This window comes from Ptychodera flava, chromosome 20 (assembly GCF_041260155.1).
Source record: "Ptychodera flava strain L36383 chromosome 20, AS_Pfla_20210202, whole genome shotgun sequence".
NCBI lineage: Eukaryota > Metazoa > Hemichordata > Enteropneusta > Ptychoderidae > Ptychodera > Ptychodera flava.
Window position 1 is genome coordinate 26,247,582 of NC_091947.1, and position 22,763 is coordinate 26,270,344.

Below are 22,763 nucleotides of genomic sequence, written 5' to 3' on the forward strand. Positions count from 1 at the left end.
TATATATATATATATATATATATATATATATATATATATATATATATATATATATATATATATATATATATATATATATACATATATTTCGAAGTATACAGATGTCCTCCTATGAAATTACAGTGATCGATGCGGAAAGCAGAGTGTTCTAAACCATGGTTATATAATATATTATATATATATATATATATATATATATATATATATATATATATATATATATATTCTTTTAGTATATTTCAGCGTGTCATTACTTGTTCTTGACTTTGTTCCTCCTACTTCATCAAGAGAAACTTTCGTTGCACAATATATAATATTCTTGTGAAGGATTTTCGGAAAACTGAACCTTTCATTGGAAAGGTTGCAAATTAATGGCAGGTTTGTAAATGTCTTGGTTTCCAATCTTACTGTGTTCCGTGGATATTCTGTTCAACAGTAAGGATGAAAGTCTATTTTACAGGGTAAAAAACTCTGAATTTACTTGTTAAAGAACTCAAAGCATTATAATGGTTTGATGCCCCCGCAATAATCGATAATTTGACTGGAAAATTCATGAAGTCATAATTGTGTCTCCAATGCCCTGCATACTAGTTGCTGCAGTATGGATTGCCTTTGGCAGAGAGAGACTCTATCAAAACACGGGTGCTCATGAAATAACTGCTAAGGCTCTAAAAAGGCAAAAGCATTTCCGATATTTCATGCCATGATCGGTTGTGATGTGATATCATTATTCTATGGGAAAGGAAAATGTCAGCCTGTGATACCTTTCTGGGCTTAACTGATGTATCCCTAATAATAGCAGAGGCTCAAACATTTGTTCAAGGTAAGGGAGTATTCGTTTTTTACTGGGAGGAGGTCGGGTCGGTGGACATTAAGCTACAAATGAAATGCAACAATCTACCCTTAAAATTACATATCTAAATTACCCCATTCATCGATCGTGGAATGTAAACACCCCATCCCCCAATTATTAATCTGATTACATTAATTTACCCTTTGCACCCCAAGCCCTTGGGTGGTGTTAACATTTGGATGTTGCACATGGCATGACGTCTGACTTCTGAAAAAATCAAAGACTGTTCTCAATACCCATACATTTTTTGAATCACCATAAAATACTTATCAAAAAATTATGCCAATTATGGTCATGCGATCTCCTTAAATATTTAAAATGGCCGCCACCATAACAAAATTTATTTTGCCACATGTTTGTAAATTTTCATAAGAGATCATCATTTTTCATTACAATACTACTGATTTCTGACAAATTTGCATAGCCTGACATAAAATTGTAAATGAAAATTGTGAAGATACACTGATGTATATTTGTTTTGACTTATGAAGTGTAATATAAACACAGGCCCTATTTGTGGCATGTACATAAGTATAAACAAAAGTTGGTGTCTTAGAACATAACACGGTCAATATTGATGATGTCGTTGTCTTTTGTCATCGTCAGAGGTAAACAAGTCGTCCCCATACCTTTCTTTTTCCATTTAATAAGTTTCTCTGAAGAAAATAAAACAGAAATGCCTGCAATACATTGGGTTTTATTAAGTACTGTACATAAAATCCGTTTATTTCGGCATATTTTGTTTTCTCGATAGCAAATCACATTAAATAAAGCTCATTCTGTCTTAACGTGCGTTTCTCATTATCAAACAAGTTACTCTGAATAAAAAAAAACAAAAATGTGGGCAGGATATTGTTTCAGGGTATTTTTTGTGAAGCACATATCTTATCTGATACTGATACGCATTCACCAGCAAACCATTGTCCTCCAAATGATGCATTTATAGTTGACAGAAAATAGACTGGCTTAGGCTGCGTTCATAAATAACAATGTGGGGGGGGGGGGGGCTGGAGGAATCGCGATTGAAGTCTTATTTTTTTCAGAGCGCCCCTCAATGCCCTAAAAAAACTTCAAATGCCCCTCTATATGATCAAAATATTTGAAGTCCCCCCAACTATCACAAGCCCGTATATCAGTAAAGGATGTGCGCATAGAAAAAATAAACACGTATCGCGCCGTTTCGCTCGCAGATGTTCAACACTACCTGTTATTAGCAGCTTGTGAAGTCATATTCCTAAGATAAGTTCTTAAATTGATTCATTTTTAAAGGCATCAGTGTGCTTTTTGGATATATCAGTCTATGCCAACTTGAGTCAATCCAACTCTAGCCAGGTCAATTGCTCCTGCCAAATAGCACACAAAATGACGATCATGAGAGAGTGGGCAAATCGTGAATTCTGGCTAATTGTAATATTGTAAAAAAAAACTGAGCACAGTGACCTACCAAAAATTTGTTTCAAAAGGGCAAGACATTATGAATTAGATGCTACTCAAAATTGAAATTACTGAAAGGTTAAAGTATTCCATCAAATTAATGTTTTAATCTCTGAAATTTTGGGTGTATTATTGGCAAAGTGGTTAAAAATAAATAATTCCATTTAGTCACATATTTTTTCAATTAGTCTTTACTCTTCAAAGTTTCCCTTGTATTATTTTATGATGAGAATGTGAAAATTTAGAAAATCAAGTATGGGGGCTTTTTTTTCTTTAATATTTGATTATTCTCATATGCCAGAATTCAAAAATCTCCGATAACTTTTCTAGTCTCCTGGTCTACCACGTGTTACTCTCAGGGTACAAGTCTGTTTCACTGTCATGAGCATCATTTGACCAAAACTCTTCAACTACCATGTAAATCAGAGTCAGAGCTATCTCTATCACAGCTCAGGTATGCAGTGACAGTGACACGTCTGCAGTGCCAGGACGGTACCTGATAGTGACACTGCCCGCAGAGAGTAGCTGTCTTAACTTTGATAATGTTGACAATATTTTTGTTCAGTTTATACATCTGTGTTCTTGTTCTATTTCCTGCAACATGATGAACTGTCCAGTATACAGCTTGCTAACACAGCCTGTGTATGTGTGCTATGCATTTCTATCACTGACAACTGACTGTCAGTCTGGACTCTTATCTAATTAAATTATCACCTAATACATATTTGTATACACAGGCTTTGTCGACAAACTGAATATTGTGTGTTTGAGGATGCTGTAGGGAAACAGCAAGAAACTGTAGTTGATATATTGCACAGAAACACTGCAAAACTCATCAACAGCTGCAGCTTCTGCCCTGCTACTAGGCTAAAGTTTGTCTATTTTACGACAAATCACATGTTTAGATTTTTTCAAGATGTGACAAAATGGTTCTCGATTTTGTTGAACTATTACAAACATTACAACAATTGGATGACATAAAAATAGTAAACATTTTTCACTGAATTACTTACAAAAACGTCGAATTGAAAAATGTAAAAACATAAAAGGAAACCAAAACTTTTTCAAGTCCCCACTACAGGCAGAGAAAAATTTTCAAGTATCCCTCTTCTATCCAAAAAAATTTAGAACCCCTTGAATTCCTCCAGCACTGCTAACCATTTTTTTTATTAACGCAGCCTTACTAACCATCAGTAATAGTGACTCGTCAGAGCCAAGTAGTCAGAAGATGCAGTTTACCTCAGTGAACTAGACAGTCATTTAAAGTGACTCGTCAGAATAAAATATTTAAAAACACTCGTCCCATTGGTGTTCTTATTCATAATTGTTAATTCTTGTTGTTTAAACGTTTGTAATTACAAAGTCCAAGATGTTTGCAAACACTTCACATGACAATATATTTTCAAAAATTGGCGCTATTTTTCCCCAGTATTCAAGGTATTATAAAAGTTACATCGAGAACATTGCCATGACATATTTCTCTTTCACAACTTGAAAATTTTATTTTTCTGAACAAATGTGCTCTTTTCTGCCCGTTATCACCTGTTCATGTAGAATACAGCAATGTTCGTATTCTGTTTTATATACTTTTTGGTCAATTCTGTTGTGTTTTTGCCATAAATTCACACAGATCTTTTTAAAAATGGCACCCAACAACATTGATTGTAAAAATTATATCCTAAAAAATGGTTTTTATAAAAGTCGATCACCGTAAAAAACGAAAGCCCTCTATCTGCATGTCGCCAATTCAGCACTTAGGGGTTCTTTGATATCATAAAAACAGTTGATTGCATAGTGTGTGTATTAAACAAAACCAAGCAGAAAGTAAAGAGCTCTGAAAAATATTCCATCCACAGAAGCCGCTCTAAAACAACTACTGCGATTTTCTTGTTAAGTAGGGCATGTGTGGGGGTAGGTGCGCCAGAAACATTCAAAATTATCTGATCCAATGGATTGGGGTAGATAAATAGAGATGGGTCTAATTGCAAGCCAAAATGGACATCTCTTGGTCAATCTGATACATTGCAACTGCAAAAAAAGAATGCAAAGGTTTATGCAAATGCTACAGGGCAAGTGTTCTGCTCTTCGATACTGTTGGGGAAACTGTCCCTAGGATTGATTTACAACAGCACCTTGTGGCCAATATACATCACTTTCTATGAGATTATGAAACATTTGCATATACAAATGTATCAGAGACAGTCTTCATGGACACACGTATTGTTTGTACAATGACGGTAAATACAACTCATGAAACTTTTGTTCGTAAGTAACATTTAATAATCATGTTGAGCATAAGGTTAAGTTGCATTAGAGTCAATTATACCGTATCTAATGAAAATATAGCAATCAATAGTGCACTTCGCGTGTTACTGAAACTTGATAGAAACGCTCGTTCCTGGTCACCAGAGGGCGCTTCTGATTTCGATCTACATAAAAAAAAATGTAAAGATCTATTCAAACTAGTAATGTGCCAAGTTTCATTATTATAACCCAAAGTGTAGAATTCTTATACAATCAAAAACGTTGAGGCGTTGTATCAGCGATTTCACAACATTAACAGCTGGGCTGGATGTAATCTTGATTACATTTAATCAGCTACATGCTCTCAGTTACACGCCACACCACGGCCACTCCACACACGTCAGACAGAGAAACATAAACAGATCATCACACTGTGCAATGTCAATGCCATGTGCTTCTTCTTTATTTCCGATTAGTTACATTAGCTAGTGTTAGACGTAATAGAGTACTTAGTTAACTATTCATAAAACGTCAATTATTAAATATAAGCAATTACTCAATAAAATATTTCCTGACGTCACATCATTATAATGGAAACACAACCCTAACATGTGACCGTGACCGTTCATTACTAGGGTTCATACTAGTCCATTTTTAGGGTTGTGTTTCCATTATAATATTGTGACTGTCAAGAAAGAATCATATAACCATGACCGGTGGAAAATAGCCAGTAACTCAAAGTCATCAATGATTCAATTCATTTGACCGTTAAAGTTACAATACGTCTTCTTAACCGAAATATACGCATATAGGCATGGATGTGTTCGCTAATCTATTTTGACCCTTCAAAAAGTGAGTTGTTTGGCTACATAGAATACTTAGTTAAATACTCATACAGCGTTAATTATTAAATGTTAGCAATTACTCAATAAATATTTCCTGACAGTCACATCATTATAATAGAAACACAACCCTAACATGTGACCGTGACAGTTCAATACTAGCGTTCATACTAGATAGTAACGGTTGTGTTTCCATTATAATATTGTGACTTACAAGAAAGAATCATATAACCATGACCGATGGAAAATAGCCAGTAACTCAAAGTCATCAATGATTCAATTCATTTGACCGTTAAAGTTACAATACGTCTTCTTAACTGAAATATACGCATATAGGCATGGGTGTGTTCGCTAATCTATTTTGACCCTTCAAAAAGTGAGTTGTTTGGCTACATAGAATACTTAGTTAAATACTCATACAGCGTTAATTATTAAATGTTAGCAATTACTCAATAAAATATTTCCTGACAGTCACATCATTATAATAGAAACACAACCCTAACATGTGACCGTGACAGTTCAATACTAGCGTTCATACTAGATAGTAACGTTTGAGTTTCCATTATAATATTATGACTGACAAGAAAGAATCATATAATCATGACCGGTGGAAAATAGCCAGGAACTCAAAGTCATCAATGATTCAATTCATTTGACCGTTAAAGTTACAAGACGTCTTCTTAACTGAAATATACGCATATAGGCATGGGTGTGTTTGCTAGCCTATTTTGACTCTTCAAAAAGTGGGAATTCCTCGTTTGCAGACCTACAACTTCACATGCCTTGTTTAATCATGTCTGCGGCTTTTTCAGCAATCATGATGGTAGGTGCGTTCGTATTACCGGAAGTGAGATGAGGCATGACAGAGGCGTCAACCACACGAACGTTGTCCAGTCCTCGAACCCTAAAACAAACGATAAGAATGTAGAGCACAAATTAATTATTAAATATGTGACCAATTTCCATACAATTAATTTAATCACTATTCCTTCAAATTTGGTAAATTGTTTAGTAAAGATCGCGATTCAACGATCTATCGATTGAGATATTTATCAGCTACCCGAACAGTTCTGTAGGGCAATTTTTGCTTCATATACAAGGATGTGCAATACTTTAGAACAAAAGTGAAGCGTACTGAAAGAGATACATTACCGTAGGGCCGGGTCAACCACCGCCGTTGGGTCGTCCTTTGCTCCCATCTTACAAGTTCCCACCGGATGATAAATGGTGAGAGTCACGTGACGGATGACGTATTCCCAGTATTCATCCGAGTCCATTTCATGGGGACAGTTTTTGAACCGAAAGAAGGCCGGTGTAATCCTATACGAGTAGAATTTTATTGTAAGGGATTCTTTACTTGGCAATCTCATCAATTAAACTTCATGTCTGCCTCCTATCTCCCTTCTCTCCTAAATCTAGACTTGCCGTTATTACTTTTTAATCCCCCTTAAACAAGATTCGTTTGTTGCCGTACATGTGCTTCTTGTCCCGAAAATTTCAACTTCACCTGCGCTGTAGTCTTACGTAATCGAATTGCATGAGATGATATTACGTTATGTGAACAGCTGAGGGAAATGACCATCTTCCTACGTTATCAAAATTATAAAGAATATACTTACCCAAACTTCTTCATGGCGTCAGAACTCGTCAACTTCTGGACAACACGTACACCCTTGAGAACAAAATGAACATATAAAGTTTACTTTATTTCCCCCTTTTAAAAAATTGTCAAATGCAATAACCGAAGTTGTCATGTTATATTTGGGAAAAAAGCGAAATAATACCAACCCTTATCATTGTTTTTACATCATCCGGGTTTTCCAGGTAGTGAGGATCTATGATTGGATAATCCACGGGATCGCGGCTGTGCAGTCTCAGGTTCCCGACACTTTTTGGATGAAGCAGTCCCACTAAGAAAAGACACCCTTCTCTGGCTTCTATTTCAGCATAGCTGAGGTGTTCAAGGGTTTCACTAAATCTAATAACATGCGATAACAAAGAGGAATGTCAAAGGGATGCAATAGACTGTTTTCGTGACCTCTACATGGCGTGTCGACTTTGAAGTTGTGGTAAGGAGTATTCAAAATTCAACATGTAATGCGAACCTGTACAATAAAAAGACACAGTCAAGTTAAGTGCGGAATTATGTGTATTTGGTTAGCTATTATTTTCCAATGTCACGCAACAAACTTACTAATATAGCCCTGACCCCTCCTCCGGACATATCATCTGTAGACTTTCAAAAGTTTCAAATACATATAATATGTTTTAAGCAATGATCATAGTCAAGAGATACTCACTCGTCGGCAAAGTTACATGCTCTCTTTTCAAAAGGCGTGAAGAAATAATAAAATGGGCTGCACAAGATCTGGATATCTGGCCATGAAAGTCCTTCCTGTGTTTGAATTCATTCAGTAAGAAAATACGATTTATTTTGAGTAGCCATTCCAGATATATAGTAACTTATTGTCCCACTAACAACAATCACACAAATAGAAGAATATTTTGCTGACATAATAAATATCACTAATATAAACAATGTACCTACACATTTCTGCCGAAATGGACATCATGAAAAGTAATCAGAATACAATGCAAGCACCAGTGCTGATGCAAGCAGTAGACCATTTCACGTTAAATTTACAAAGCCTTCATTATCATTGTATGTCAAACTCGCATAATTTCCGTAAAACAGAGTCTCTTCAACAGTGGCGTGAATGACACTATTGTAACATATAATTATGCTCTTCTACACTGCTGGGAAAATCCCCAAGCTTATCATTTATTACATCATAATTTTTTCATCGGATACCTAGACCACTATCAACAGTTCTCATTGGTTTTATGTCTGTTTGTTCGGTAAACGAAAATTTAGATCCCATAATTAAGCCGGCGTCTATAGGGTTCCGTTTATAATAAATAATATCCTGATACTTAACAAACCCAAGCCTCGCTCCAAAGAGAGAGACGGCGAAGGGTTTTGGTGCACCATTGTATTTGCTGCATTGTTAGATATTCTGTGGATTGATATTGATTCGGATAACTAAATCGAGCTGAAACTAAAATGGATCATTTACCATTAAACAAACTTACAGACGTTCGACATTCACTTAACACTTCCTTAATTATGATGAAAAATGTTTCAATAAAATTCGCATTGCAAGAACACACAATTTGCCCATTTCAATATTTCGATTCTATAAGTGAGTTGAAACAAAATCGAGCGACCAACGGTTCAACGTCTCGTCCGTTATTTGTTCCCTGTTTTTTTCCGCAAACAAATGAGCACATTTCAAGGCGACAAAAAGTCAGAGATCACTAACCAAGTAAGTTTAAAATGTCATGCCATATCAGCACTTTATGGCTAACTTGTGGAGATTTTTGCTCCATCCCACTACACATGAATAGCAACAGACATTACTACAAAACATTACTACATCACAGACATTATTACAACCAACATCAAAAATGTATCACTCCAAGTTAATAAAACGTTGTTCTATCATAGATTAATTTCAAGGGGATTACATAGTAGAAAATATACTTTGCATGCTTATTTAAAGCCTTACCTCTGTCTTGAGAAATCCATCTAGGTCAAATCCATTTGTACCCGTAACATCCTGTGTATACACGACCAATAATAATGAAATAATTAACTTATTCTGGCTTTCTATTTGACGATTATAGTTTTTTTCTCGCTACAATTTTACTCTAGCGTAACGGTTACATAATTTCTGAAATTGGGTTTCTCTCGATTTACTTACACATAGTGAGTTGCCTTTGATTTATAAAAAAGCCAATAGGCGAAGACTTCAATGTTAAAGAGACACCATAAACTGGCTTATGCGACAGAAAATACTGATGTATACCTATGCCAGTGTGTATGGAAGGATGAGAAGAGACTGAGCATATTAAAAAGAAATAAAACTAACAACTATTCAAAGTAAGTGATAAAAAAGGATAGAAAAATTACACAAAGGGAAGCAAAAAACAAGTTTGTAGCCCTGTGATCGCCGTTTGTTCAATAAATGCCTTAGATGTCTACGTTACTGATGATATTTATCGCAATACACGAATATTTTATATTTTCTACTCCTTTACTTGTTCAGTTACAAATTTGTATTATATGCAAACGCTGTGATGCGTTTGTAAACAGCTATGCGCAGAGGCCATGTTGTTGCTTAATACCTCCGTACCATACTGTTAATGATCATAAATTAGATCATTTTGTGGAAATAAATTTATTACTTTATCACGTTCGACGGCATCCCTTCCCTTATTGTCTCTTGTCTCTTCTGAATTAGTTGATTGCATTCTATATTTCTCTATCGTTTCTTTTGATCTGTCGTTAGCGAGCTTGTTTTTATGCTTAATTAATTCAGTCTATTTAGTTCATGTATGTATGTATGTATGTATGTATGTATGTATGTATTATATGTGTGATTTCACTCATTTTTATTTAATAGAGAAAAAGTAACTTCCATATGTTGTCAGACAGTTTCTACATGTATGATTGAGTGAATGTGTTTTGTGCACTCAGTACACTTACACGATAATTATAGAATTGTTCAGAGGATACGCGATGTTATATTGCTGGAGATATAGACTCTATGAATCTGCGTACATCTGGATTGAGATGATGAGTTCAACAACTTATTGCTGGGCTTGCGGTAGCCAGCAAACAGAACACTAGCCTAGAAAGTTTGAGCGGCTAAGCGCCAATGATTGGCGGGCTATGACGTACATGTCACATGTCTGGTGACGTAAGAAGAAGCAGCTCGAGGACGGCATGGCATGGGGCCGGACGCGACTTGTGTACAGTCGAATTTCAAACTTTCTGTTCCGACGTTGTGAACGTCGGAACTGACTCAACCATCACACCGTCTAGTACGGGTGAGACTCAGGAACATTTAGAGAACATTCATATGTGGTAAGAGAGACAATTTCTGACAGAACGATCCATCGAGCCCGACCACGTGTGGGCGAGTGACGTAGCTACGAGTGAAAGGACAGACCGGAAGCTTCGGCGCGAGTGGGAACTCACCAGCCTGTAAATGGAACTTCTATGCACCTTCAACGCTACGCCGCGCTACCGGACCGGACGCCAGGAACAGTAACGATCAGGTTTAGTAGATATACACGCATGTAGGACAACAAACTTTTTCTCGTCCTTCGAACCGTGTAAACTTTGCCTACAAATCCGAACTTTCGGCAGAATCGAAATCGTGCTTTAATAATCTCACACACACGAGTGTAAGTCGATTTTGTATGAGTGATTCTTTGCCGCTTGGAGGGACGTTTATAGTTTGGATCGTGGGTGAAATTGGTTCGAAAAGCGGGCGATTGTTATTTCCCTACAAGAAGGCTTAGAATAGTATGAGTGTTTGTACAAGTTGTCTGACACTGAAATACTGTTGTATTAGTTTGATAGAACTACACTTTAGTTTGATAGAACTACAACTAAGTTCAGGTTGACGTTTAGTGTTACTGAATTTTACTGAACTGTTGCATTGTTCGAGTATCAGTTTAGAGTTAAAGCCTCACTGCTATAGGCTACTTTTATTTTCTGTACACTTGTAAAATTACTACAGTGTGTTCAAACTTTGAGATAACTTTTATTTGTCATAGTGACCGGAAATACTGTAGAGTTGTCACTATTAGACTGCTGAGTTTGTTTTGAGTGCACACCATATGAACAGAGAACTGGTGTATTTCTATGTGTTGTGAGTACAGCCAGTTCAAAGACATTAAGGCTTACTAGCACATAGCTATCATGTTTTCAGTGTTATTCAAGTAAATTGTGACGTCACGGAAACAATTTCTTTGATGTGTTACTGTCAATCTTTGCTATACTTGTTAGCGAGTTGTCAATCATTGTACAATACGGGGGTATCTGCGAATACCCGCTGTTGTTGTTGATTTATTCTTGGGTAATAAATATTGTTGTTGGCGGAACTGTTGTGCCAACTGATATGATTGTGAGATCGCTTTGTATTGTACATTTAGAAGTAAATACCACCTATCTGAGCGAACTATCGCGACCAGGTTAAGAGGTCTCAGTGGAACGAAAGTGAGGAACATTTTAATTGTCAGTTTAGGCACAGACTTTCATGCCGTTTGACAATATACTTTTCTTATAGTCACGCCTAGCACAACTCAAACAAATTTTTGTCAACTCTCAGGTGTGACATATAAATGGCGCCCAACGTGGGGCATTAACTAACAAAAAGGTTGTGCCCAGTACCCAGATCAGGTGGTAAACAGTTGATAAAAGAATTATTTAACCAGCTTTGTCTGATGTTAAGGATATTAACATTTCATAGCCTTATCAAGTGTATAGTGTTACATAAGTTTCAAAGTGATTTACTGTAAGTTGCGTGCTCTGTATGTCGCTGTGTGTGTGGCTTGTATTCGCAACTGTGATTTGCACGACGACTAGAATGGCATCGGATGAAACAACTGCTCTTTCGTTGGGCATGGCTGGCCGGGGAGTGAGACGTTTGCGAGGAGTGTCATCAGCAGACTCAGCAGTTGGTAGGAGAGCTGGTGAGCCACAAGACTTTACCCAAACAAATATAGAGAGAGAGATTTCACTCAGGCTAGAGCAAGAGAAACAAAGATGGAGAGCTGAAGAGAGTGAACGGTTAAACCAAGCAAAGGAGCAATGGTTGTCGGATGAAAGACAAGCAAGAGAGGCTTGGAAGACAGCCATACAGGGAGAAGTAGAAGAGAGGTATAGAAAACAGGAAATTGAACGGCGTGATTGGGAGCATAGAGAACAGTACAGGTGTGCGAAGGAAACGGGGATGCTGATGATGGAGTCGGTGGTGCGGTAGGAGGAGCTAGTGAGGCACAGAGTACGCCTGCGCGACCAGACCGATCCAGATCACCCAATTTCACGCCTGCTACAGGGGAGACTCTGCGCTCCAGATCAACAAGGCCGAGTACAGGAGAGTACTACATACCCACCTCTTCACGTCAAGACTTGTTTGAAGACGAAATCGCTCGTCTGGACAGTGCATTAGAGAAAGAAAATACGACCACGGGCCTGTATGGTAAAAAGTGGCAAACTTCTGATGCTACACCTACGACTTACAGAGACAGTGATGGTAATTATACAGCAGTGTACTTGGGAGACAAACACAAGTTAAGTACATTTTCTGGTGATGTAAACCGCAAGTCTGATGTAGACTTCCAGACATGGGAGGGGGAAGTCATGACGTACATACTGTTATGTAGGTCATTTCCCCCACACTCATCATGACCTGAGTTCAATTAGTCTAGAACATTCTCAAGGTCACTGCCCTTAATGACCTCACAACCTTGAATTCAATAGTCATGTTTGGAATGTTCTGGAAAGTTGATTAGTTGTGTAAGAGAGATAATTTTAGAACAGTAATTAGCATGTCAATAAAAGTTCTAGATTGTTCTTATATGCCTTTATAAAAGGGACGTGCTCAGCTTCCAGTCGGACTTTTGGGATCGTGTCTCTTGTGTGTTACTAAACTCCAGCAGTAGTCATTCTCAAGACTTTTCAAGACCTTCACTGCCAACGCTGGATTTATACTGTGGACTTTGTGCAGCTTCAAGCCCGCAAGGACTGTTCATTCATCCAACTGACTGTTACAACTCTGAGACTGGAGCTTTGCCGTCCCAGCTGAGATAAGTAGTCTGTACACTTTTAAAGCTTGTACTCTATCCCTAACTTAGCAATTAGTTTTATTTTTGTAATAAATTTTGTTTAAACGTTAACTGCTGAGTTCACCCTTTTGTTCGTTTTCTCTGCACGTAACAAATTGGGGGCTTGTCCGGGATACGAATATTTTGAGCCGTTTGACACATTTTGACAGCCTTTTCAAACTACTTTACATTGTGAACTCAGCGAAATTTAATCATGGCGGAATTCAAGCCAGACGAATTTATGGAGGACCTTGATCAGGACACATTTAATTCCCTCAGAAAAGACAACCTCATAGCACTGGCAAATTTCCTTAATGTAGAAGTCAAAAGATCTATGCGCAAGCGAGAGATACAGTTCAAGATTGCAAAACATTTAGTTAATTCAGGCCATTTTGAGGAGTCTGCCCTAAAGATTATGAACCTGAGTCTTCCTTTGAACTCAGAAAATTAGAGTTAGAAATACAGGCAGATTTGGCACGTGAAAAGTTAGCAATGGAAGAAAGACAGAAAGAAAAGAATTACAAATGAAAGAAAAAGAATTACAAATGAAAGAAAAAGAAAGGCAGGAAAGATTAGAAATGGAAGAAGACAGAGAGAAAAAGAATTGCGATTAGAAGAACAACGATTGCAGGTAGAAATAAAACGTTTAGAGCTTGGACAGTCAGGAAAATTCTTCCCTTCAGACAAGTTTGACATCACTAAGCATTTCAGGTTAGTTCCCCCTTTCCAAGAAAAGGATGTTGATAAATATTTCCTTCATTTTGAGAAAATTGCTCAGAGTCTGAATTGGCCTAAGGAGTCCTGGTCTATGCTTTTGCAGAGTGCTTTGGTGGGTAAAGCCAGAGAAATTTACATTCAGTTGTCAGTAGAGCAGGCTTCAGATTATGATTCTGTGAAGGAATTAATTCTCAAGGGTTATGAGTTGGTGCCTGAAGCGTACCGTCAGAAATTTAGGGATTGTGAGAAGGCGAAAGATCAAACTTATGTTGAATTTGCTCGAACAAAAGAACAACTGTTTGATCGTTGGTGTTCTTCTGAAAAGGTCAGTCAGAATTATGACAAATTACGACAGCTTGTTTTGATTGAGGAATTTAAAAGGTGCATTCGGAGTGACATCAAGACGTTTATCAATGAACAAAAGGCAGATACATTGGAGGTTGCTGCACGTTTGGCCGATGATTACTCATTGACTCACAAATCTTCATTTCTCAGCAAACCATCCCAGTCCTTTTCCTACAGAAACAATGCAGGTAAATTTAACTCCTCCTTTTCATCCAAGAATTTCGCAAAGGACAGTAGAAAATCAAATGACAACAGTTCACAAAATTCAAGTAACACTCCCACATCATCAGATCCCAAGTCTCAATCTCCTTCTGACAAACAGTTTGGTACACTTTCTTGTAATTATTGTAAGAAAGACGGCCATTTAATGTCAGAGTGTTTCAAATTGAAAAGAAAACGTGAAGGTCAAAGTGGTCAAAGTGGATCTAAGCCCACCGGCTTTATTTCTTCATCAACTCAATTAGAGTCTAATAATGTGTGCAACACATTTTCTGAGGTTAAACCCCTCTTATCCCCAATTAATGAGGTCAAGGTCAATTCTTCTCAAGATAGCATTATGGGTATTTTCGAGCCATTTATTCATAATGGTTTTATATCACTTTCTAGTGATTTCTCTTCCGCTACCCCTGTCAAAATTTTAAGAGATACCGGGGCTTCCCAGTCTCTTTTGTTGGCAGATACCCTGCCGTTTTCTGAAAAGTCATTTTCAGGTTCTAAAGTTCTTATTAAGGGGGTAGATTGTAATGACTACATTCCTGTTCCTCTCCATAATGTCTATTTGTCTTCGGACTTTGTTTCTGGACCTGTGACTTTAGGTATTAGGCCTTTTTTGCCTTTCGAAGGGATTCACCTTCTTCTTGGAAACGACCTTGCTGGGGACAAGGTCATTACTAATCCACTTGTGACTGATAATCCTAGTTTAGATCAAAATCCAGAGCCAATAGAGGAAGACATTCCCGCCTTTTCTCCATCATGTGCCATTACTCGAGCCATGTCAAGAAAACTTCCGAGAATCAAAATACTCTCAAAAATAATGTCACAGATGTTGACTTAATGACACCTTTCTCAGTCAGGTGTTTGACACGGATCATTCCGTTATCCCTCGTGGATTTGAAACTTCCAGTAAAACTTCTGCTGACCAAAGTCAGACATTTTCTAGATCAAATCTCATTGCAGAACAACACAAAGACCCAGATATTTTGTCTTTGTTTGACAGGGTAGATGATGAAGGTAAAACTTCAGATAGCTCTGTTTCCTATTATACAAAATCTGGTATTCTCATGCGTAAATGGAGACCTCCAGATGTTTTGGTTGATGACGATTGGGCTATAAAACATCAAATTGTGGTTCCAAAGCCCTATCGTGCTGAAATATTGCGCCTGGCCCATGAAACCCCCTGGGCTGGTCACTTAGGAGTCAGGAAAACTTATCATAAAATTCTCAGTCACTTTTATTGGCCTAATCTCAGGCAGGAGTAGCACATTTCTGTAAAACTTGTCACACATGTCAAATGGTAGGAAAGCCAAATCAGACCATTCCAAAGGCCCCTTTACAGCCAATTCCTGCATTTCAAGAACCATTTAGTAGGATACTAATAGACTGTGTTGGGCCCCTACCAAAAACAAGATCAGGAAATGAGTACATGCTGACAATAATGTGTACATCAACTCGGTTCCCCGAAGCCATACCACTGAGAAATATAAAGACAAAGACTATAGTGAGAGCTTTAGTCAAATTTTTCACTTTATTTGGCCTCCCTAAATGTGTCCAGTCCGATCAAGGCTCCAACTTTATGTCTGGTATTTTTCAACAAGTAATGGATCAGCTAGGCATTAAACAGTATAGGTCATCCGCCTATCATCCAGAAAGTCAGGGTGCTCTTGAGCGATTTCATCAAACTTTGAAAACATGATTAGGACCTACTGTTTTGACACAGAGAAGCAGTGGGATGAAGGAATTCATTTTCTGCTCTTTGCTGTTAGAGAGTCAATTCAGGAGTCTCTTGGTTTTAGCCCATTTGAGCTTGTATTTGGACATACAGTCCGTGGCCCACTTAAGCTCGTTAAAGAGAAATTCCTATCAGACGATGATGATTGTCTGAATATTTTGCAATATGTGTCAGATTTTCGTACAAAACTCTCTAAAGCATGTGAATTAGCCAGAGAAAATCTTGAGTCATCTCAGCAGTCAATGAAAACCAAATATGATAAAACACCTCAAAACGGAAGTTTGAACCAGGTCAAAAAGTTCTTGTTCTACTTCCGGTTCCTTCCTGGCAAACCACTCCATGCTCGTTACTTTGGGCCATACCTAATTGATAAGAAATTGAGTGATTTAAATTACATCATAATAACACCTGACAGGCGAAAACAAAAACAGCTATGTCACATAAATATGCTTAAGCCATATTGGATAGGGATAATCCTACTATAACTCAGCCTGTCAGTGCAGTCAGTTCAAACCATTATGAAGATAGTGATACTGAAACTGACTTGAGTGAAAATACTCTAAACTCAAAGCTGGGCTCGGTCAAGCTTCAGAACTCAGAAATCCTGGAGAAGCTGGAGTCTACAAAGTTGGCACACCTCCAGCCAGAACAACAACAACAGGTGAAAGAACTGCTCCACGAATATAAACACCTATTTCAAGATGTTCCAACGAGGACAAACGTCATCTATCACGACGTTGATGTTGGGGACAGTAAGCCTGTAAAACAACATCCATACAGACTGAATCCAACAAAAGCGAAATATCTCCAGGAAGAAGTCAAATACCTGCTGGACAATGACTTTATTGAACCCAGTAAAAGTAACTGGAGTTCGCCGTGCATACTTGTTCCCAAATCAGATCACAGTTATCGTATGTGCACGGACTTTAGGAAGGTCAACACTTTAACAAAGACAGACACTTTCCCAATCCCGAGGATTGATGACTGCATCGACCGAGTGGGAAAAGCCAAGTATGTGACAAAATTTGACCTACTGAAGGGATTTTGGCAAGTCCCTCTGACGGATCGTGCTCGTGAAATATCCGCCTTTGTTACACCAGACGGATTGTTCCAGTACAAGGTGATGCCATTCGGAATGAAGAACTCTCCGGCAACGTTCCAACGGATGATCAACGACGTCATATCCGGGCTAGACGGGTGTGCAGCCTACGTTGACGACGTCGTCCTGTATAGTGACACCTGGGAGGAACACATCAAGCTCATGCGGAAGTTCTTTGAGAGACTGAGCAAAGCAATGTTGACTGTCAACCTTGCCAAATCTGAGTTTGGTTGGGCAAGGGTAACTTACCTCGGACATACTGTAGGACAGGGTGAGGTAAAACCTGTTGATGCCAAAATCAGTGCCATTTCAAGTTTTCCCATACCAAACTGCAAACGACAACTGATGCGCTTTCTCGGTATGGCTGGTTACTACAGAAATTCTGTCCAAATTTCTCCACAATTACTGAGCCTTTGACTAACTTACTTAAAAAGAAAGTAAAGTTTGTTTGGTCAGAGCAATGCCAACAGGCATTTGATACACTTAAAGCCATACTGCAAAGTGCTCCAGTGTTGTCTGCACCAGATTTCACTTTGCCATTCAAATTAGCTGTGGATGCTAGTGATACGGCTGCTGGTGCTGTTTTATTGCAAGAGGATAGTCATGGGGTAGATCATCCTGTTTGCTATTTTTCACGCAAATTTAACAAATCCCAGAGAAACTACTCTACAATTGAAAAAGAGTGTTTATCTTTGATATTAGCTTTACAGCATTTTGAAGTTTATGTTACTTCTTCAAATCAGCCAATAGTGGTTTATATTGATCACAACCCTCTTGTTTTTCTGCAGAAATTTAAAGGCAAAAATCAGAGATTGCTAAGATGGAGTTTAATGTTACAGGAGTTTAATCTTGACATTAGACATATCCAAGGCAGAGACAATTTAATTGCAGACTGTCTCTCTCGTATTTAGAGTTTATTGTTGTTCACTTTCAAGAAGTTTTACTTTAGAGTAAGAAAAAAAAATTGAGTACTTAAATCTTTTTCAAGATTACATTTGCAAAAGAAAGATTTTTCTTTGAAAAATTTTCTTTTTTTGAAGAGGGGGTGTGTTATGTAGGTCATTTCCCCCACACTCATCATGACCTGAGTTCAATTAGTCTAGAACATTCTCAAGGTCACTGCCCTTGATGACCTCACAACCTTGAATTCAATTAGTCATGTTTGGAATGTTCTGGAAAGTTGATTAGTTGTGTAAGAGAGATAATTTTAGAACAGTAATTAGCATGTCAATAAAAGTTCTAGATTGTTCTTATATGCCTTTATAAAAGGGACGTGCTCAGCTTCCAGTCGGACTTTTGGGATCGTGTCTCTTGTGTGTTACTAAACTCCAGCAGTAGTCATTCTCAAGACTTTTCAAGACCTTCACTGCCAACGCTGGATTTATACTGTGGACTTTGTGCAGCTTCAAGCCCGCAAGGACTGTTCATTCATCCAACTGACTGTTACAACTCTGAGACTGGAGCTTTGCCGTCCCAGCTGAGATAAGTAGTCTGTACACTTTTAAAGCTTGTACTCTATCCCTAACTTAGCAATTAGTTTTATTTTTGTAATAAATTTTGTTTAAACGTTAACTGCTGAGTTCACCCTTTTGTTCGTTTTCTCTGCACGTAACAATACATGGAAATAAAGAGTCTGCCATGTCGATGCTACGAACTATTAGGGCGTCGTTGAAAGGCGGTGCGGTCCGACTAGTTGATGGAATGGGACCGGCAGTCACGTTTGACCAAATGTTGAGGAAATTACGCAAACGCTATGGTAATGTGCAATCAGCAGAAACCCTGCTGGCGAACTTTTATAGTAAGGGTCTTCAAAGAGACAATGAGTGTATAGCTGTTTTCGCTAACCGCTTGGAGGAGGAATTGAATAAAGTACAGCGAAAGGGTGGTATACCCAAGTCAGCGATGGATGAACGGCTGAGAAGCACATTCTGGAGAGGTTTACGAGACGAAGGTGTTAGAGACAGTATTCGTCATCGCGTAAGCCAAGTTGATGATTTTGACGAGATGGTAGGGCTTGCACGAGAGGCTGAGGAAGAAGTCTGCGAGCGAAGACAGCCCCGTCCTTCGACATCGCGTTCGAGATCAGCTGCTGCCCACCAAATGATTGCCGATGAAGACGAGGAGATAGCAGACAACTCAAAGAGGACACTGCTTTCTGAAGAGGACATCATAGATGGTACAGCTAGAGAGGTTGCCCGACAACTTGAACCATCTCTGAATTCGGTTATGCAACGCTTGGACATGTTAGAGACGAAAGTTAGTTCTACTTCGGGGTATGGCACACAGGGTCCAAGCTCCGCTAGCAACGCCAACCAACACAGACTTAAACAACAAACAGATAGACAGTATGCGTCTAGCCCCAGGGCACCTCGACGCTGTTTCGGATGTGGCAATGTTGGCCACCTGGTGCGAGACTGTCCAAACCCCAAGCAACAGAGCTCAACATGCTACCGCTGTGGAGAGGGAGGACACTTCTCCAGGGACTATCCTCAAAACAAAGATGACTCTAAACAAACATTGTCGGTGTCTGGTAAGTCAAATAACAAGGCCCGTAAGTCAACCAAAAACATTCGACCAGAACGTGACCCACCTGCTAGGTATCAGCGCAGGCGGTTACAACCTAGAAAACTGTATCATGCGTCAAACAGAGATGACAGCACGACACCACTGGATGAAGACACAACCGGCCAAACCCTGCGGATGATGCAGACGGATATACGCCGCAGAGTGGTTGGACCAGCATATGAAGAGACGATTGTAGTGGATGGCCATGACGCTCGCTGCCTTATGGACACAGGTTCGCAAGTTACTACTTTGAGCAAGTGGTTTTATGACAAACACTTTTCGGACCGCCCATTGGAAGCATCAGCTGATGATTTGCGTATACTTGGAGCCGGTGACCAGGCAGTTCCAGTATTAGGGATCCTGGAAGTACAGGTGAGACTGCCGTCAGCGATATATGGCGTAGAACAGACGATGGACGCCCTGGTGATAGTTGTCCCCGACACCGAGTATGGAGACCGGATACCCATAACACTTGGCACGAATGTGTTAGAACCATGTATGCGAGCTGCGGCAGTCATCAGAAAATCAAATCTCAATAAAGTCGACAAGATGTCCGTCCCAGGAAGGCAAGCGTATGACAGAATTCAGTCAAGGTACTGTTGTCGCTGGCAAGGATGGCCATGTGGGGTCGGCACGCGCTCTTCTGAAGAGACCAGTTACGATTCGCCCGGAAAGTAGCGTCATCGTGACCGGCAAATTGTCAGGCGCAACTGCAAATGATGAATACATAGTCAGCGTTGAACCAGCATTGTCACCCAGCTGTGCAGCAACGGCCAGTCCAGTTGTTACAGCGATGCGTTGCCAAGTGGATCAGTCTACAGTTCCTGTCAGGTTATACAACGGCAACAACCACAACATAACAATCAGACCCGGCAGTGTTATCGCTGAAATCAATGCAGTGACAACTGTAGAGAGTGTCCCTATGAGTAAACTGGATGCAACCGTAAACAGTATCCAGGCCGATACCAACAGTGACTCATGTGATGACATTAAAGGCACTACTATAAAGGGTGTCAAATTTGACCTAGACCCAGCATTGTTGTCCAAAGAACGTCTTGGAGTGGTGCGTGATTTGTTTTATCAGAATTGGGGTACATTTTTCACTGGAGACACAGACCTTGGGAAATTTGACCTAGTATAACAACACATTAGACACGGATAACATATCTACACGAGAAAGGCATCGTCGACTGCCTCCAGCAAAGTATGTTGAGCTGTACCAATTGATACAAGACATGATGGATTGTGGCGTCATAAGGGAGTTCAACTGACCATATGCAGCGCCGATTGTCTTAGTTGGGAAGAGAGACGGGACAACCCGGCTATGTATTGATTATAGACGTCTGAACAGCAAGACAATCCGGGACGCCTACGCGCTTCCAAGGATCGAGGAAAGTATGGAATGCTTGAAGGGAGCCGACTGGTTTTCCACAGTTGACCTCAAGTCGTCCTACTGGCAACTATTGATGCACGAAGATGATATCGAGAAAACAGCCTTCGTGACTCCGGTTGGGCATTACGAGTGTCTCCGTTTACCCATGGGGCTGTGTAACAGCGCTAGCAGTTTCCAACGTGCAATGGAGAAGTGCCTCGGAGACTTGGTTAATCGCACGTGTATAGTCTACCTTGATGATATTGTGATATTTGCTTCAACGTTTGAGGAGCACTGCCAGCGTCTTGAGGAGGTACTCAAGCGGTTGAAGAAGCACGGGTTGAAAGTGAAGGCTTCTAAGTGCCAGTTTTTCCGGCGAGAGGTCAACTTCTTGGGACACATTGTGTCACATGAGGGGTGAAGACCGACCCAGCGAAGACTGAAGCAATTAAGACCTGGCCTGTACCCCACAGTGCTAAAGAAGTCAAAGTTTTCCTGGGAGTATGTGGCTATTACCGCAGATTCGTAGAAGGTTTCTCCAAATCGCGAAACCCCTGAATGACTTGACCACAGGACTCTACGTAAAACAAAGGACGAAGGGCGGGAAGATGGTACGACAGAAGCCACCAATATTTGTGTGGACAGAGAAGTGTCAGGTGGCATTCGACACCTTAGTTGAGCATCTCACAAACCCACCTGTCCTCGCATATCCTGATTACTCACTGCCGTTTGAGCTGCACACTGACGCAAGTCTACTTGGGCTTTGAGCAGCACTATACCAAGTACACGGGGAAAATGTAAAGAGAGTAGTGGCATATGCCAGGTGTGGGCTCTCAAAAAGTGAGAGGAAATACCCAGCCCACAAGCTGGAGTTTTCAGTGCTAAAGTGGGCTGTGAGGATAAGTTCTCTGACATGCTGCTAAGCCGCCATTTCCTGGTATTGACTGACAATAATTCCCTAGTGTATGTTGCCACCAGTGCCAAGCTAGATGCTCCCGGACATCGTTGGATGGCAAGGTTGGCAGATTACGACTTTTGGATTGAATACGAGCGTGGAGTACTCAACAGAGACGCAGATGCTCTCTCTAGGAAACCACAGTCAGGATACTCATCAGATGCAGAAGGACGTCCTCATTGGGTCCCTCCAACCACTCAAGAAACAACAGTAATGAGCAGCCAGATGGTCGTGGCAATTCTTGAAAGTAAACTTGTTCCCATGGTACCAGCCATGGAAATTATCGGCAAAATTCCAAGATGTAATGTCCAGACGTTGGCTGACATGGTGCCAGAAGGTACTACGACATTACCCACCATTAGTCGTGCTGAGTGGAAGGATCTACAACTGGCAGATCCGACAATCGGTGCGATATACAACTATGTCCAAAGAGGTGAACCACCTGACCGTCAGCAACGTGCGTCAGAAACTCGCCAAGTATCTGCAGCATTGCGAGAATGGAAGAAGTATAGGTTGTGTAATGGTGTGCTGTACAGGCAAAGAACAGAAAAGAGAGGTAGGACAGTATACCAGCTATACTTACCACCCAGCCATAGAGAGACTGCCATGGATGCATTACACGACGAGATGGGTCATCTAGGCCAGGAACGTAGTATAGAACTGATGAGGTCACGATTTTACTGGCCGGGTATGACAGATGACATCATCA

General features: G+C 39.7%; 1 protein-coding gene across 1 annotated transcript in view; it reads right to left on the reverse strand.

Moving 5' to 3' along the window:
- Nucleotides 1-4,970: 4,970 nt before the first annotated feature.
- Nucleotides 4,971-22,763, reverse strand: part of LOC139120435 (alcohol dehydrogenase [acceptor]-like) — a 39,502-nt gene continuing 21,709 nt past the window's right edge. Inside the window, exons 10-15 of the mRNA XM_070684838.1 lie at nucleotides 8,943-8,993; nucleotides 7,674-7,768; nucleotides 7,162-7,351; nucleotides 6,993-7,045; nucleotides 6,526-6,693; nucleotides 4,971-6,277 (exon numbers count right to left, since the gene is read on the reverse strand). Of these exons, the coding sequence (XP_070540939.1) occupies nucleotides 6,148-6,277; nucleotides 6,526-6,693; nucleotides 6,993-7,045; nucleotides 7,162-7,351; nucleotides 7,674-7,768; nucleotides 8,943-8,993 (687 nt within the window). The 3' untranslated portion in view covers nucleotides 4,971-6,147. The remainder of the gene's footprint in view (nucleotides 6,278-6,525; nucleotides 6,694-6,992; nucleotides 7,046-7,161; nucleotides 7,352-7,673; nucleotides 7,769-8,942; nucleotides 8,994-22,763) is intronic.